The following is a 17,419-nucleotide window of genomic DNA, read 5'->3' as shown; positions in this document are numbered from 1 at the left end:
AATTGCTGGGTCACAGTGTATGCATATGTTCAACTTTAGCAGAGAATGTCAGTTTTCCAAAGTGGTAGTAAATACTTAAAGGTCATATAAACGTAAATGAAAGCAGCGTCTTTGTCTATCATTTAAGAGTAACTTGCTGAAGACCCCAAAGCAATTTTTTTTTATTGAAAATAAGAATTAACTTATGATGAAAATGAAACATAGATAAGGTAGGTGCATATACATCAAAAAACCAGTAGAATTTGGTTTGATTCTGATTGGATTAAGGTCACAATAATTTCTCTACCATATAGATCATTTCCTTTCTATAATTCATGTCAGAGTACTATTTCTTAGCACATTTTGGTAAAAGTTGAATGAGTGAATAGGTCTTCTCTATAGATTGGTTTAAATCACACACACTTCAATACACTGGATATTATATGGCTTTTATTGGTTAGATATGTGATTAGATAGACTTTTTTTTTTTTTTTTTTTTTTTTTTACAGAGGTCTTTTATTTTTTTACACTTATGCCATGAATTCATAGGGAATGGGTTCCAGCAGCTCAGGCTCCTTTCCATTGGTTCTCACAAAGTGTGCTTCTCTGGGTGGGGCAGGCTGGCGTTTCAGTTGAACCCAGGTACCTTTCTCTTTGGCTTCCTTCTTTTTCTGATCATTTTCCTTTACCCGTTTCAGGAAGCTATCTCGGCTCTTAGAGTGCTTAATATGCTCAATACGAACATTAATTCTCTTGGCAAGAATCTTGCCCTTGACTTGTTTGTTTACAACAATGCCAACCGCATGCTGAGTAACATTGTAGACCCTTCCCGTTTTGCCATGGTAACATTTGTGGGGCATTCCTTTTTGAACAGTGCCCATTCCCTTGATGTCTACAATATCACCTTTCTTGTAGATTCGCATGTATGTGGCCAAAGGAACAACTCCATGTTTTCTAAAAGGCCTAGAGAACATATAGCGGGTGCCTCTCCTCTTTCCCTTTGTGTTGGTCATTTTGACGAATTACTGGAAGATGGCGGTTCCCGACTTTTTTTTTTTTTAGATAGACTTATTACTCTCAAGTTTTTCTTGAGTCTACAGTGTAAGCCAATGTACCTCCTTCCCAGGAAATCCTCTGGCCTACAGACTACAGCAGTTGGTTAACACACAGATGACATTATCATATGCTGTCATAAACGGACCTGCTGCTTTCCTTTCTAACCCAAAGTGATTTCAGCAAACTTAGGAAGAATATATTTTAAAAATAATCCCCTTTTTATTGTTAAAAATTTAATATAGTCTTTGGCTATAGCTAAAAAGGATTTGAAATATATATATATATATATATATATACATATATATATACATATATATGTGTGTGTGTATATATATATACACATATATATGAAAAGCTAAAAAAAACCCTACTTACTCTAACAAAATTATTGTAATGGAGTATTACATTTCATTCTGAGTTACTGACAACCCTGGTTAAAAAAAACAAAAACAAAAAATCTAAGTAAAGGAAACAAAGAGTTAAGGAGAGAAAATCCTTTCAGTTACTGAAATTCTTAAGCGTCAATAGGACCAAAAGGAAAAAGGAGTTCAGTTTCCCATTCACTTGTTTTTGCCTTACAGTTTTCCCCTTTTTAAATAAAAAACCAAAAATTTCTATGGAAAAAGAAGGGGAAGGTTCAGAAGTTTTACCTTTTAGTTTATCAATTTAAATTAACCTGGATTGTCCATTTATCAAAGGTGGGTAGGTAAGAAAGTTGATAATAAAAAATATACAAAAATTAACACACTAAATGTTTTAAAAGCCTTTTGATTTAAATGTCACACATAGAAAAGTGCACAAATCATAACTATACAGCTTGATGAATTTTCACAATTACCACCCAGGTAAAAAATACAGCATAACCAGCATCACATAGGTTTCTTATTTCTTTCTTCCCAATCACTCTATTCCCTTCCTCTTCCTCAAAGGCAACAAATGGTTTAAATGTTTTGACTTTTAACACCATGGAATAGTTCTATTCTTAAATGTTATATAAATGGAATCACTCAGCATGTATTTTTTTGGGTCTGGCTTCTTTCACTTAACACTGCAGTTTTGATATTTAGCCATTCTTTTTTGGGTAGCAGTAATTCACTTATTTTCATTAGTGTATAGTTTTTCTGTTGTATAAATATATCAGCATTTATATCTCTATTCTAGTGTTGATGGATATCTGGGTTGTTTCCAGTTTGGGACTTCACAAGTAATGCTGCTATAAACCTTCTTCTATATGTCTTTGGTGCATATGTATATGTATTTCTATTGGTGTTCATGTTTCTCCATATCATCACCAATATTTGTTTCTGTCAGTCTTTGGATCCTTAGCCATTTTTTAGGTGTGTATTGGTGTCTCATTGTGGCTTGCCTGTGTACTCCAGGAGGGCAAAGCCACATCTGTCCTGTTCATCGCTGTATCACCATCCAATACCTAGCCACAAAACAGCACAAATAATAATAAATGACGATAATAAGTAATAATAAAAAGTAGGGTTGATTGAAACTATAATCAAGAGTTTGTAACTTCAGCTTAGGTTTGTGGTTTTATTTTTATTTGTTAAACTGAATGAATATTTAGCTTTTTTTTTAATTTAAATTTGTTTATTGGGGTGACAATTGTTAATGAAATTACATAATTTCAGGTGTACAATTCTGTATTACATCAACTATAAATCCCATTGTGTGTTCACCACCCAGAGTCAGTTCTCCGTCCATCACCATATAGTTGATCCCCCTTACCCTCATCTCCCACGAATATTTAGTTTTTAATATTGTGTTATGATTTGGATATCATAAATAATTTTCAATATTTTCCTTGGTCTGAAAAACAAACTACTTTGTTAGTTCCCCTGGCACCACACCCTCCCAAATGCACACATGTACAAGTTTAGGGCAATGGCCCAGAGAGAACTAGAAGCCCTACAGAAAATACAATATATTTCTCCAGAGCTTTAATTTTATTCAAATATTTTGATGGGAAAATTAAATGGTTTAACTAGTCTGTAATTTTAGGTATTCTAATATTAAAACACATGCAGGTATAATGGTATCCAAACTGATTGAATGAGTATTTAATTTACACAGGAAGCTTAAGTCACTTCAAAGTTCTATCCCCAAACTCCTGGCCACCATACTCTTTTTGGCATTGTGACTCCTTTAATGGAAAAGACTGAAAAGTTTGATAATGATGGGGAATTAATGAAGTGTTTCAATTGGGTGGAATTATGATTTGGTTTTTACTTTAGGAGTATAATTTTGGCTTGCAGTATAGAAGGATGAACTGGACGGGGAAGGGGCAGATAGAGAATTCATTGGAGGTAGAGAGATCATTAGGAGAATATTATAATCATACAGTGAGTGCTAAATTGGCTGAACTTTAGAACACAGAGAAAAACAGCCACCAAAGTTTCCAATTTCATTAGTACTCACTATTATATTCACTGCGATCCTTTAAAACATCATCTAAACATCTAGCTATTGGTTTATAGCATACCTATATAAATAACATACATATGTGATAACAATAATTATAAACATTAATGAGTATTACTATTATTTAATTTTTCAGATTTACAAGTCTAATGGACTTCAATATATTAAAAATTAGACTATATTATTTAGGAAAGTATCAATTTACTGCATTATACATATTATAAAAAGTGTGTAAGTATTGTCTCTGAGGTGATCTAAACAATAGTACACATAACAGAAGCTTTAAGGGGAATCTGTGTATCCATTATACAGCCTCCACCTTATTGCAATTGAAGTTTCTTTCTTTTTTGTAGAACAATTTTATTTTTAAAAGATTTTTATTTAAAATATAGCTAACATTCAACATTATATTGCATTTGGAGCTTTAAATTGGGCCTAAATAATCAACTGTATGGCTAAAATGTTAATTTTCATTGTTAATTCACAATATAGAGGTATTTTGATACATTAGGGACACAACACTGTCCTCTGTGCCATGAATCCAGCTGATTTTTCTGGTAGGCTCCTTTCAATTTCTAAAACTGTGAAGTGCTTTACAGATTTACAGTACTTTATAGCTTTTGAATTGTTTTGACATTTCACATTATCTTTTTTGATGTTCAGAAATGCTCGAAGTCAGGTAAGCTGGTATGTCACCCTCATTTTTTAGGTTAAAAAAATGAGACTTGATTTACTGTGTTCAACAAATGTTATTGGTGCAACATCATGCATCTGCAAATTGTGAAGGGACTGGAATTCAGGTTTCCAGACGTTTTATTCTAGTATAGAATGTTCTTAGTCTAATACAGCATATGGCTTCCTAAGGACCCTGGTTTGTAGTAGCTGTTTGACGTATTTCTTAATCTCTATACGTACTTTAATTTTCATATCTGTAACAAGGACATAATTGAATGAGTACAAGGATTAATTTAGTTATACATGTGAAGTTAAGACAGTGTCAAGCTCACAGTAAGCCCTAAGTAAATGTTAAGTTATAGGTTTATTGTTTTAGCATATCCAATTGACTTGTAAGGAGGGTTGGGATCCTCACAGTACACACATTTGGAAAATTCCCAGTTGAGTGTACATATTAGCCAAGTGTCAGACGTGTATGTGGGTTACAGAAATGTGGTGTCCAATAATCCCATTAGCTTTACTTAACCACATTTCACGTCCTCAAAATGCTCCTCCCAGCGAGAAAAAACTTCAAAGGCGTGGTAAGTGGACCTGTTGAGATACTTTAAAAAGCCGAAATCAGTGGATTGTAATAGAAAACCCAGCATATTAAGACAGCCGAAGTGTGCTTAGTTGAACTATCTGCCCACTCTTTCTTAGCTAAAAACACGTTAGGGGAAACGCCACAAGAGACCCAGGTGGGAACTCCGCCGAAATTTTTTTTAAAAAAAGGTTTAGTTTTGCAAAACATCTGGTGCTCAGCCTGTGTGGTTCCACCTGACACCTTGGAAGGCGGAGTTACAACGCAGAAGCAACAAGTTGTGGCAAGCTAATATAAGCACGTTCTCGGGGTTCCGAAGGCACCTGCACTTCCTGTTACTACAATTCAGGCCAAACTGCTGTCACCCCTAATTTTGGGAAACCCCCCCCGGGTCCGGATTCCTATTGGGGACACCCTCGGGTGTCCCCAGCTCAAGCGCACATCTGCGCAGGGCGGGAAGTGCTCCGCCTAGGTGCCTGGGTCCAGGAGTTTCGTTCCCATAGGCGAACAACGCGGCCTCTGGCTTGAGTTACTTGTTAAAAGGTTGGCAGGTGGACACCACACCCCTTCGCTCACTCGGGATCACCCATTGTGGGTAGGGGCCTCAGAAGCCCGGCAGTAACAAGCTGTCGTTGCCGCCCAGCAGCGAGCCCGGACATCCTCGCCAGGCTCGGCTGGGCACTCGGAGACCCCACCCATGGCAACGCCAGTCTGACGTCCGCGAGCCCGAGGCAGCCATAGGCCCGCGGCGGAGCCCAGGACGACGTGTGGCGCGTGGACTCCATCAGGGACAACCCTGCGGGAACCTGGTCAGCGCTTCCGGGCAAGGTTCTGTGCACCTGTTCTTTCCTTCTGCTCAAGTGTCTTCCCACTCTGGGAAAAAAATGGACATGCACGTCCCCAGAGATCAAGATGCGTATTACCGCGCCGAGGTTAAGAACAGCGCGGACGATTAAGGCCACAGTAAGAAGGTGCTAGGCACCTTTAAGCTGTTTGGAAGTTCACGTGACCCACTTAGTGCCGGGTCCCAGTGGTCACGTGACGGCGCGCGCGCCCTCGCGCAGGGAGAGCCAGCTGGCGCTGTGCGCGCGCCGTCGCCGCTGCCTCCCATCCCCTCGACGGGAGGGTGAGGAACTGCGGAGGGCTGGGCGTCTTGGGCCGGGTGCGCGTGCGCGGCGAACAGCTGTCATCCAGTGCGGAACTAGTCTTCCAAATTTCCCAAATCTCCCCGGGCCGGAGGCCACCGTCTTCCGTCTCCTTTTGCTCCTCGGGTTCGTGTCCTCGCCTCACCCGCGAACCAGGTAACCGCTTCTCCGAAGCTGGGGGATGGGGACAGTGGGGGGAAGGGCCCGGGCAGTCTTCCCGGCATTGCCCCGTTCGCGTTGGGCAGCTGGGGTGCCGGCGTCCGTTGGAGCCGAGACGCCGGATCGGAGACTCTTGTTATGCGGCCGCCGTGACTCTCACGCTGGGGAGTGAGCGTCCGGCCGTGGTCGCAGGGGAGGGAAGCGGGAGGTAATGACAGCCCGTTCCGGCCCTCATCAGGGTTCGGTGCCCGCGCTCGCGGTTCTCCCGGGGGCCGGAGTCGGGGTCGCGCTCCTTGGCGCAGAGGAGCGCGCGGGTGGTCCAGAGATGCCGACTCCTTTCCTTTCCCCGTCTGGCTAGGTCTCTAGCGGACCCGGGGACACAGGGCCTGCTGCGCCCCTCGGGGCCATGTCTTCTCTGGGACTGTCACCACCGTGGGGTGAGGGTGGGGGTTCCTCTCCGTAACACCCAGTCGCAGGCAGCCAGCCTCTCTCCGGGGTTGATCCTCGGTCCCCGTGGCTATCCTGTCGGTTTTTCCGGCACGAGGCCATTTCTTCCTGCAGTGCCCGACGCCACGATGCAGTGTAGACAGTGGCTGCTTAATAAGTATGAGTTGGATCGGGTCGCGTGGAATGCCAGGCACGGGACGTGGCGTGGGGTGGGGATGTGGAGGAGGGAGCCAGGTAGGCTGGGGCTGCGGGCTTGAGTTTGGGTTTTTCCTCTGAGCTCAGCCAATGAAACCAGCAGGACTCGATTCGGTTGCTTTCCGGGTGAACGCGGAGCCAGTCTCCCCCTGAGCTGCACGGTGCACGTCTGCACGGGTGGCTTCGGTTGTGGGTGATGCCTGGGAGGGGTTTTGTCTGCTTCTTCTTCCCGGAGAAGGGAGGGCAAACTTTTTTTTTTTTTTTTTTTTTAGCACTTGGTAAATTACCGCGCCAGGTGATAGAGCACTGCTTCCGAAGTGTAGGTTAGAAGTTGTAGTTGGTGCATCTTTATCTCGGTGAAAGTTTCTGGTAGGCTACCTACAAAACTTTGCCCTATTTTACCCACTTGAATTTGTAGTATTTTTTTTTTATGTTTAACCCTGGAAACTCGCCTTCACTGTTTCTATAGCAACGGTTACTAATATTCTCATTTTGAAAAGTTGTGGTTGAAAATTAGTGGCTTTAATTCTTAAAGGTCCATTTTTTATTTTGCAGCACTCGGTTCTCCTTTAAGATCATTGCTCAAGTTCTACCTTGATGGTTCCCCTCCCATCCCCCTGGATTGTTTTGGAATGTATTATATGGGGGTTCCGGTTTTTTAGGCCCTCTTTCTTCCAATTTAAGGTGTTATGAAAAGTTTGACAACTTTTCTCATCTTTACAGCATTCCACGAACTTGTTAATACAATGAAATTTAAATCGGAGACTTGTTTCATATTAACAGACTTTAATCGGTTGTTCTTCTATATGTTTTAGGGGTGGCGGTTTAGCTCAGTTGGTTAGAGTGTGGTGCTATGTAATAATACCAAGGTTGTGGGTTCCATCCCCACATGGGCCACTGTGAGCTGCGCCCTTATTTAAAAAAAATTATATATATATATATATATATATTAAACATTGTGCACAAATACTTTTTTAAAAGTCCACTAACCATTCTATGGAAATGAAGATTTTAATAAGCTGAACATGTACTTAATTTTTTACAATGCTTTTTAGGTTTTTATATTTCAATTTAAGAATGAAAATCTGGTGTATTGTTTTTTTTCTGCACACTGCCCCCTTCCGAATCACCCAGGGCTAGGTTAGGTTACTCTTTTTCTTTCCTTTTCTCATTGTTTTGTAAATGCCTCTTGACTTTTCTCCCCATTAGAATGTTAGAACTTTGAGGACAGATTCTGTGTTTTTTTTCTTTATCGTATTTTCAGTGATTTACCATGGTGCCTGAGGTGCTTAAAATTTCCTCTCTTTTTAAATAACAGCTTTATTGAGATGTAATTCACACAGCATACAATCCACCTATTTAAAGTGTACTATTCATGTGCAACCATCACTACAATGAATTTTAGAACATTTTTAATCACTTCAAAAAGAAACCCTGTTCCCATTAGCAGTTTTGTCAGTTTCTGTCCACCTCCCCACCCCTCCAGGCTTAGGCAAACACTAATCTGCTTCCTCTCTCAGTAGATTTGCTTATTATAAACATTTCATATAAACGGAATCACATAATATTTGGTCTTTTGTGACTGGATTCTTTTACGGAGTATAATGTTGTCAAGGTTCATCCATGTTGTTGTATACATTAGTACTTCATTGCGTTTTATGGCTTAATAATATTCCATTGTATGGATATGTCACATTTATGTACCAGTTGATGGGCATTTGATTTGTTTCTACTTTTTGACTATTATGAGTAATGCTGCTATGAACTTTCATGAACTGGTTTTGTGTGTGTTTGTGTGTGTGTGTGTGTGTGTGTGTGTGTGTGTGTGTGTATGTATGTATGTTTTCTCTACTCTTGCATAAATACCTAGTGGTGAAATTGCTGGGTTAAACACTTCCTTCTGAATGAATAAATAAGCAAGGAGGGGGCAATTAGCCTTGAGGGACACTGTCTCTAGGCCTTTAAGGGGCCTGCTGACCCTTTCCTGCCTATCCCACTACCAAGTCCACTTCTCCAGAGGCCAGAATTCTCTGTGGGGCACTTTGTGCTGCAGATAGAGCTGTTTTTTTCTTGTCTGGGTTTCATTAAGATCATCCCTTTCTGTTAACACAGTTAATGATTATTCCCTTGATATTTATTTATTATACATTAGAAATATGGTGATAAAACAGGTATATTTTATACTGTCATTAAACTCAGTGTCGAATGTAGGTCTTTCAATCTTTTTAAATTTGTTTCCTTTTATTAAATGTGAATATCTTCTCCTCACTCCCATTTCTAATAGGAATCTCTTGGGAGTTGTGCCATAAAGTTACTGTATCATCTTTATTTCTACCAATCTAGAAGGGTTTGTGGAGCCTTTTATATTTTAGTATAAATTTAAAATATTGGATAATTGTCTTTTTACTTCCCCCAACTCCCCCAAAGAGTCCCCTTTGCCCTTACCCTCCCTGCCTTTTGGGAGAAGATGGTGATAATCTACGTTCACCCTTGCAGGGGGAAGGATTAGGCCCACTTAAGCAATGAGAAAAATTCCTAAATGCGTCTGTCTGGCTGAGATCTTAACTGGGGCTTATTTTTGGGGAAACACGGTAACTCTCAGCCCACTCAGTAAGTCCAGTCAGTCTCCTCCTTTCCAACAAACTCATCTTTCCCCCCAGTTTCCCGGCTGTGTTGGGTTTGGTACCCTGCTCACATCCTTGTTTCCTCCGCCTGGACCTGCTGTTCCCCTACCTGCTGTTCATCTGGTTAATTTCACCTTATCCTTCAGGTAGCTCAGCTCAGTTGTCACTTCTTCAAGTTAGTCTTTCCTCTATCCTGTACACTTGCCATAGAAACATTCCGTAATCTCCTTCATAGTCTTAAACAATTACACCATTCATTGTGTATCACCCTTTGCTCTATACCCCCCATATATACACAGAAAAAGGTCCACACAAAATATTGAAAGTGTTTAGTTCTGGGTGATGGAATTAAGGGCAATTTGTCTCTTTCAGGTGTGTCTGCATTGTCTGAGTTGTATCCTATTAATATCTATCCCTTCATGAACAGGGAAAAAAATAAAAACCCATGTTTGTAGGAAAATCTGGAAACAGGAGAATTTAGAGGAAAAACAAAAATCATCACTAATAGCCATTTTTGTAAATTTCTTTCTAACCTGTTTTATTTTGTTTTAATAACCTAGATGAGATTTTACTATAGCTTCAACGTCAAGCTTTTATTACATTTTGATTCTTTCTCATATCTAGGGACTTCTAGAGAATGGTGAGGATACTTACTATTGGTTGCCTAGGGATGAGGTTTCTGGTACTGAAATTATGCTGATTCTTAAGGAACAGAATCTGGCATCTGATACTGTTAGTGTAAGAGAACTAAGTATGTGCTAAATAACTCATTTCCATTTTTTCCCTGAGAAACATCCTTACTAATACATTTGTATGTCTCATAGTAAGTACTACAGACTTCCTTGCACTGTTGCTTGTTACTTGAACTATTTACCTTCTTTTTGCTGGGTGGTTTATCCTGCCTAGAAGTGGGTACATTTCTTCATGTTAGTTGTGGAACAGACAACAGTGAACACGGTAGGCAAGTGGTCTCTAGAATTCATAAAAGAGGATTATTTGAGTCTGAATGTTTAGTTATACTGTTGTTGTCTATATTTACAGATACAGTGGCTTCAGCTATTATGGTGTTTATAAACTGCTGCTCCATAGAATCTTTAAAATTTATTCTAGATTCTTCTGGATTTGTGTTATACTTTACTGTGGGCAAATATTTCGGGAGCAGAACAATATGTCATCAACACCCTTTTGGTGATGACTTCCCTTTTTATTTTATTTTTTTATACTTCCATTCAGTTCCAGTTATTAATTTGGCATCTCTATATTTTAAACATAACAAGTTGAACTCCATCTTTTTTCTCAGCTCTACTTCTCTGTGGTTTCTCATGGATTTCATCCCATTTTATTGCTCATTCAAGAGTTATCCCAAACACTTCATGGTTCCTTAGCCCTCACACCCAAACCTTCACCAATTTTTGTCATTTCTGCTTCCTAAATATGTATCAGATCAGTCCTCTGGTCTCTCCACCTGGCAGCAATCTCAGCGTCTGCTCCGCCTCCTTCCCCGTCTCTGCTTCACTCATTGAGCTTTTAAAATGCAAATCGGATCATTCTCATTGCCCTGAGGATATTTAAAATTCCTGCATTATCTCGTGCCCCAAGCTCCCCTTAAGCATTTTCTGGATGGTCTACTTTTCCTTTCTGCCCACTGGCTTTTCTTTTCCTCACACTGCCCAGGCCCTTGCTGAAAGTGCTGTTTGCTGAGGCAGACTTCTCCTCCCACTTTCTTCCTTTCCATACATCTTTCTGGTCTCTTCCTGAATGTATTTCCTTAAAGAATCCTGACCTGTCACCTCTATCTCTTCCCCAATCTAAATCAGCTTCACTAATAATAACCTAAATTCCCTAAAGTTTTCCTTCCACAACACTTAGCAGTGTATAATCTTATATTTATGTGATTATTTGATTATTTCTGAGCTGTAAGAATTCTACAAGGGCAGGGATCAAGTATTTTTATTCACTTTTATCACTCCAGCACACCATTGTTATCAGTACTACACTATAGTTGCTGAAAAAATATTTGTTGTACAAATTAATGACTTTTACGTATGTGAAAAACTTAAGGAAATTAAAACAGGCACACAGTAGAAAATATATTTTACCCACCCTGACCCAACATACATACATATGTAAAACTGAAACAAAAATTTAACAAAACTTTGCCAGCTGTGCTGTACACTGGTATTTTCTATTTTGTTCTATATCACATATAAAAATATTGATACAACCCACTAAATTAGGTAGGACTGCACACTGCAGTTTGAACAGCAGGTCCCTAAAGCAATACAAGGAAAATCCTTCATTTCCATTAGCTCCTCCCCCGTTCTTTGAAACCCCATTGCTATTTCTCAGTCTTTTCTGATGGAGAATACAAGTATAGCTTTAAATACCACCCCCCCTTCTCCCCACCCATTTCCCATGAAAAGAAATGATTGTTGCTGTAAGTTAGTTCTGCTTAGAAGTTTGGGCCTAATCTCAAAGGAGGGTTGGTTAAGGTCAGGTTGAGAAAAATCTAAACCTGACTCTCCCTCAGGTCTTATCCTCCAGGTTTCTCTGGGCCACTAATAGCCGGCACTCTTCCACCTACTTGGCTGAGGTCATTACAGGTGTGTGGTCAGTCACTGAACTTTAAGATTGGCCTGTCATCAGTTTTGTTTTCTCAGTTTGTTACAAACCCAATTCCAAAAATGGAAACAAGAGGATCAAGGCAAGTCAGTAAGTATTTGTGAATGTATGAATTCAGGAGCCTGGCTGGGTAAGGGTGTCATGTTCAGTGGATTCCTAGAGCTGATCCCTAGAACTGTGGTTGTCATTTGTTCACTTACCACAAGGTTTGGTGCTGTTTGGTCCCACCATGAAACATTGATCATTTATCTATTTTGCTAACTAAATATTAGAAATAACCTAGTGTCTAGCACAAGGGCTATTTTAACTGAACACTGTGCTGTGATTGATATTCACAACTTGGAAGAATATTTAAAAACAGATAATTCCAAACCTTCTATGTTTAATGACAAAACAGTATACAGAATTGTATATATTGTATGATCCCAGTTGTGTTTAAACATGTTTATAAATGTGTATGTGTTTTAAAAAAACACATTGGAATGTTAACTTGGTGGGAGGATTACTGGTAATTTTGATTTTCCTTCATTGAAAATTTTTTTGAGAATAAAACTATTACATTTATAATCATAAAGGCTCAGTTGAAAAACCAAATTTCCTATACAGTAACATACTCGCAAATAGGAAACATAACACCTTTATTAAAATGGTGGATAGGGCCCAGGTTTCAGTAGTGTTTTAGAGACCCCTGCCCAGCCAGGTGGGACGTACTTTCTACGTTCATGGTTCATGTTGTGTCATCTTGTACTGCATGGTGACCCTATTTTTGCTCCTAGCTTGAATCTTTTTCTTTTCCTGTCTAAGTTATTAAAGCTTACCAAGCCTTGTTTTTCGTTTTTTTTTCTGAAATAAGATTCTGTTTCTCCTTATCCCACTCAAGCACGTTGATAATGAATGTTCACTTACGGTGGTCCATAGCTTGATAATTTGGAAAGTTCTATATCCCATATTAAAACCCAGCTGTGTGTCATGAGTTGAAGGAATGGAGAGAGTTTTGGGGTGAATTAGGAAGTATACAGGTAATGTCTTCTTTCTGTTAAATTTGGGAAATACCTAGTTATAGTGAGACAAACAAAATTGAAGGAAACATACAGTGATAGTTTAAATGCATAATCATCAGTAAATTTTCCCAAACATATGTTTGAAATTGTTTAATCTTTTAACACTCAAGCCTTAGTAGATTAAATTAAACATTTGAAAATAAATTTGATAGCTACACAAAATAGGTATTCTAAATATTGATTTCCTATTTATTACCGTGTTTCCCTGAAAATAAGACCGAGTCTTATATTAATTTTTCCTCCAAGAGATTCATTAGGGCTTATGTTCAGGGGATGTCATTCTGAAAAATCATGCTAGGGCTTATTTTCCCGTTAGGTCTTATTTTCGGGGAAACGTGGTAAGAAGGAATGAGAAAACTTTAAATTAAAGAGAAATGTTAAATAAAGACAGTTGGCTGGACAGATAGGACCTTTTCGGGGATGTGTGTTGGTGTATGTGTGAGTGACAGCACTTTTAGGGGACTTCATAGCCCTGTTCTCATTTTCAGCATTGCAGGTTCACAAATCTGAACTTGATCCAGGGTATGTCAGGCCTCGGACCACTGATGTCCTCACTGTCGCCCCCTAATCAAACTCACGTGAAGAACCAGAACGCGGATTCAGAGCACACGTGTCGGCTCTTCAGGGCTCTTTCTAGAATGGCCCGTGGAAAAGCACGTGAAGGACCACACATTGTTCGGTGACAGGTCCTCACAGATGGAGCTGGGTAGCATTGAGGAGTAGTCTGAACAGGGTTTTTTACCTGCTGGTCTTCTGTGACGCTCAGGAGTGTTCACCGCGGCTCATCGGAACATTCTTCCATCGATACTTTTATTGGGAAGAAACTTACAGAGAAATATCTTTAAGGTGTTAAGTTTTCTTGCCCAAAAATATGGTATATGATTTAATTTAAATCTTAAGTCCTTATGATGGACATTTTAAATATATCTTTACGTGGATCTTTCACATTTTGTAAATTTATTCCCTTGTATTTATTTTTAAAATAATTTTCTTTACTTTGGGACAATCTCAGACTTTTAGAAAAGTTGCATTATAGTACAAATAATTTTTATTTCCTTAAATAATTTGCCTTCATGCCCCATCACTCCTCAATACTTCGGTGTGTATCTCCTACAAAGACAGTTTCCTACATAACCACATTATATCCATCAAAATCAAGAAGTTAACAATGATACATTACTGTTATCTAATGCTTAGACACTTTACATTTCAGCATTTGTTATAGTAATGGTTAAATTCTTGAGGCATCTTTGACAGGAATATCACAGGTGATGCTGTATTCTTTTAATTACATCTTACCACCATTTTATTTTGTTCTATTACTGGTAATATTCACTTTCATTGCTTGATTAAAAAGATAGAGCCTTTTGTATTTCTTTGCTCTAAAAGTACTGTTTGTTTTGGAAAAAATCTATGTAAAATATCTTGTTCCTTATCAAGCTTTTATTCATTTATTTTTTATCAATTTGGATTTATGGTTTCCTCTTTTATTCAGAGTTGTAATCTGTTAATATTATTTATATTGATGCTTAAATTGTGATAGGTTTGACCCACGGGAACTCTTTAAATTGAAGTTTGTGTCCTTTTGACATGTCCCATCATTCTTTGAGCACTCCCTTTCAGGTACAGTGAAATATTCAGGCTCATCTAAATATTTGGGACTACCCTAAATATTTAGAAGCCAAGATCTAGGTGCTTGTTGATGTTGGGGGTATTGCTTCCATACCCTCTTGTGAGTAGAGTTAGAGAATAGTGTATGTTCAGATATATATTTATATGTGTATGTAGTATATACACTTAACCCATATACACGCGCATTCACACATACACCAAAAATTATGTAAGACTTGTACTAATATTGAAACCTTCTTGTATTCCTGGAATAATCTTTTGGTTATGGTTTATTATTTTAATGTGCTTTTTGATTTTGCTTGCTCATTTTTAAAAGAAATTTTCATCAATGCTCTTAAATGTAATTGTTTTGCAGTTTTCTTGGGCCAATTGTCAAATTTTGTTACCCAAATTAGGCTGGCTTCTTAAAGGATTTTAAAGCTTGCTATTTTTTTTCTTGGGCCCAGAACAGCTTAAATAACACTGGATTTGTTTCTTAAAAATTGAGTATGAATCTGTGAAACCATCTGGGCTTGGTGCTGCAGATTTCTTCTAAATTCAGTGGGACTTGTTTTATTTTTTCTGTGGTAGCTGGAGAGCCTTGTAAAGAGGTCAGTTATATTTGGGGCCTGGGTTTGGCAGATACTAAATGTGCAGTGAGTTTATTGCACCTGCTTGCTGTCTGACTTTCAGAAAGTCGTTTTCATTTCTGAGCCTTAGTTTCATCATCTTTCAAATGGAAATAATCACAGTCTGCTAATCTCAGAAAACTTTTAAGAATGAAAATGAAGTATTGTATGTAAAATAGAAGACAGAACCAAGCAAATGCAAGGTTTATTATTTTTTCTCAGATGTTCATTTTAATAAGATGTTGGTATTCAAAGAGTTGTCCATGAGGATAGCTCTCAGTATACTGTTGGAGTTTGCAGAGGTGACCTGGGCCTCTACCCAAAAGACCAGGCAAATGGAGAAAGACCTGGTAAATGGAGACATTTGTATTGACAACAGAGAAAAATTATGAATAAAACAAAATATGGCCTAGATAAAGTTTATTTTTGTGAACATTAGTGAGGGTTTGGTCTTCTATTTACTGAAACCATCTTTTATAATCAATGAGAAGCACTGGGCAACAGATTATGATTAGCCTTTGTGCTTGTATCATGATTGTATTTGTGTTTATTATAATTTGGTAAAATACTTGAGATTTTGAGGAAAATTAGACTCATCTAGTAGACATTGAAAATACTTTTAGATGCATTTGTATGTCAAGAAAGCCCTGTGTTCTCAAGATCGAGAGAATAAGTGACCAGCAAATACCTGTGCTAGGTACTGTGCCAAATAGTGCATATAGGATGAAAATGTAGCAAATCCTTTTCCCTCAAGCATGGTCTTTTGAATAGGTAATTAACAAAAATGTACAAATTGTTGTATTTCTTTAAAATGGTATTCCTTGCATTTGTTAGTAATGAAACAAGCAAGGACCATCAGATTGTTGTGTCTTATGTTTTTCAAACTTTTTTTCTGATATAGCTGATACTGCATATGTGATTGTGAATTTTTAGGAATAATTTCAAAGTTAAAATACTAAATTGCATTTAAATGCTTTCATAATATTTAAAATTTTGGGCCTTGTTTTTTATATTTGAAACTAAGAATGGGTGATTTACATGGCTTCCCGTGAGTTCTTCTGATAGGCCTAAGTATGTAATCTCAGACGTTATCCAACTGGAGAGCTGATGGTGATGCGGTTCCTCCCCTGACACCAGGGAACCCAGAGGTGTGCAGGTGGTGCAGTCGGGCAGTTGAGGATGTGGGCCTACCAGCCTACCTGCTGCAGATGCCTGCGGGCCACCGGGGGCTACGTGATAGGTGATGCAGGGTGGTGATAGCCAAGAAGCCGCAGCAGGTACCATGGGTCCAGGGCATCCGGGACCTGTGAGTATCAGGTAGCTTTTGCTGATACCAGGAAGCATTTCTTCCTTCCCAGGCCTCTGGAGGGAGACAGTCCAAGTCCAGCAAGCTTTTAGTTGGAACTCACAGTCATGTGAAATGCAAGTTTTGGAAGCTGTTGAAATTCATTGGCTGTTTTGTGTGTCCTTACCAACTCTACTGCATAATAATAGGAAATTAGAAAGCGAATCAGGTTTGTAGATTCATAGTCATAAAAGTACTATCCTTTTTTCTATTCATGATGAAATATTAGTTGGCATTGATTGCATATTTTTTTGGTCCTCTTGGAATCCATTTTTTTGTGTAATTTTGTAATTTGCCTAAAAATTGGAAATAATGGAGAATTAAGTTTTTTGAAAGCTAATATTTATTGAAAACTGTTCAGAATTTCTCTTTTTAGCCCTTTTCATAAGGGTCATGAATCTCATAATCATATACAACATTAAGTTTGTATGTTTTAAAAATGATTTTTACATTCTTCATAACTTTTAAGACATTTTTGTTCTTTGCTTAGATGTTTTATTGATATGCGAATTACAGATTACTTTTGGCTTCAAGTTAAAAATAATGGATTTGGAAGGAGAGTCTAATAGTAAAGAAAATATTGGCCAATTTTCATTAGTATTTTCTAGTCTTAAAAATAAACAATGTCAAGATGTTTTTCTTTCTTTGTCTAGTAATCATAGTTTATCAGGTACTTTTCTATTAAATGTACTTTCTATATCACTTTCTAATTTATTTTTTTATTTTCTTCCAAAAGAGGATTTAACACTGTCTGCATTTATACTTACAGAGTTATGTCTGTCTTCTCTGTATCTTTGACAAACTGAATTGTAAGATGTGATATGACATTTTCCTGTATCACCATTTGAGAAATTGCTTTTA

General features: G+C 38.4%; 2 protein-coding genes across 3 annotated transcripts in view; one reads left to right on the top strand and one right to left on the bottom strand.

The window, feature by feature from the left end:
• Positions 1-485: 485 nt before the first annotated feature.
• On the bottom strand, positions 486-1,012 carry LOC308504732 (large ribosomal subunit protein eL21). The gene has a single exon (XM_081065915.1). The coding sequence runs from the start codon at positions 990-992 to the stop codon at positions 510-512; it is 483 nt and encodes a 160-aa protein (XP_080922041.1). The 5' UTR covers positions 993-1,012; the 3' UTR covers positions 486-509.
• A 4,445-nt stretch (positions 1,013-5,457) lies between these two features.
• KDM4C (lysine demethylase 4C) overlaps positions 5,458-17,419 on the top strand; it is a 350,804-nt gene continuing 338,842 nt past the window's right edge. Inside the window, exon 1 of one of the 2 annotated variants that reach the window (XM_081066751.1) lies at positions 5,458-6,021. The gene's annotated coding sequence lies outside the window, so the exon portion shown is untranslated. The remainder of the gene's footprint in view (positions 6,022-17,419) is intronic. The other variant, XM_081066750.1, reaches the window with a different exon arrangement.

The sequence above is a fragment of the Rhinolophus hipposideros genome (assembly GCF_964194185.1).
Source record: "Rhinolophus hipposideros genome assembly, chromosome: 11".
Taxonomy (NCBI): domain Eukaryota; kingdom Metazoa; phylum Chordata; class Mammalia; order Chiroptera; family Rhinolophidae; genus Rhinolophus; species Rhinolophus hipposideros.
This window is presented reverse-complemented; position numbering and strand designations above follow the sequence as displayed.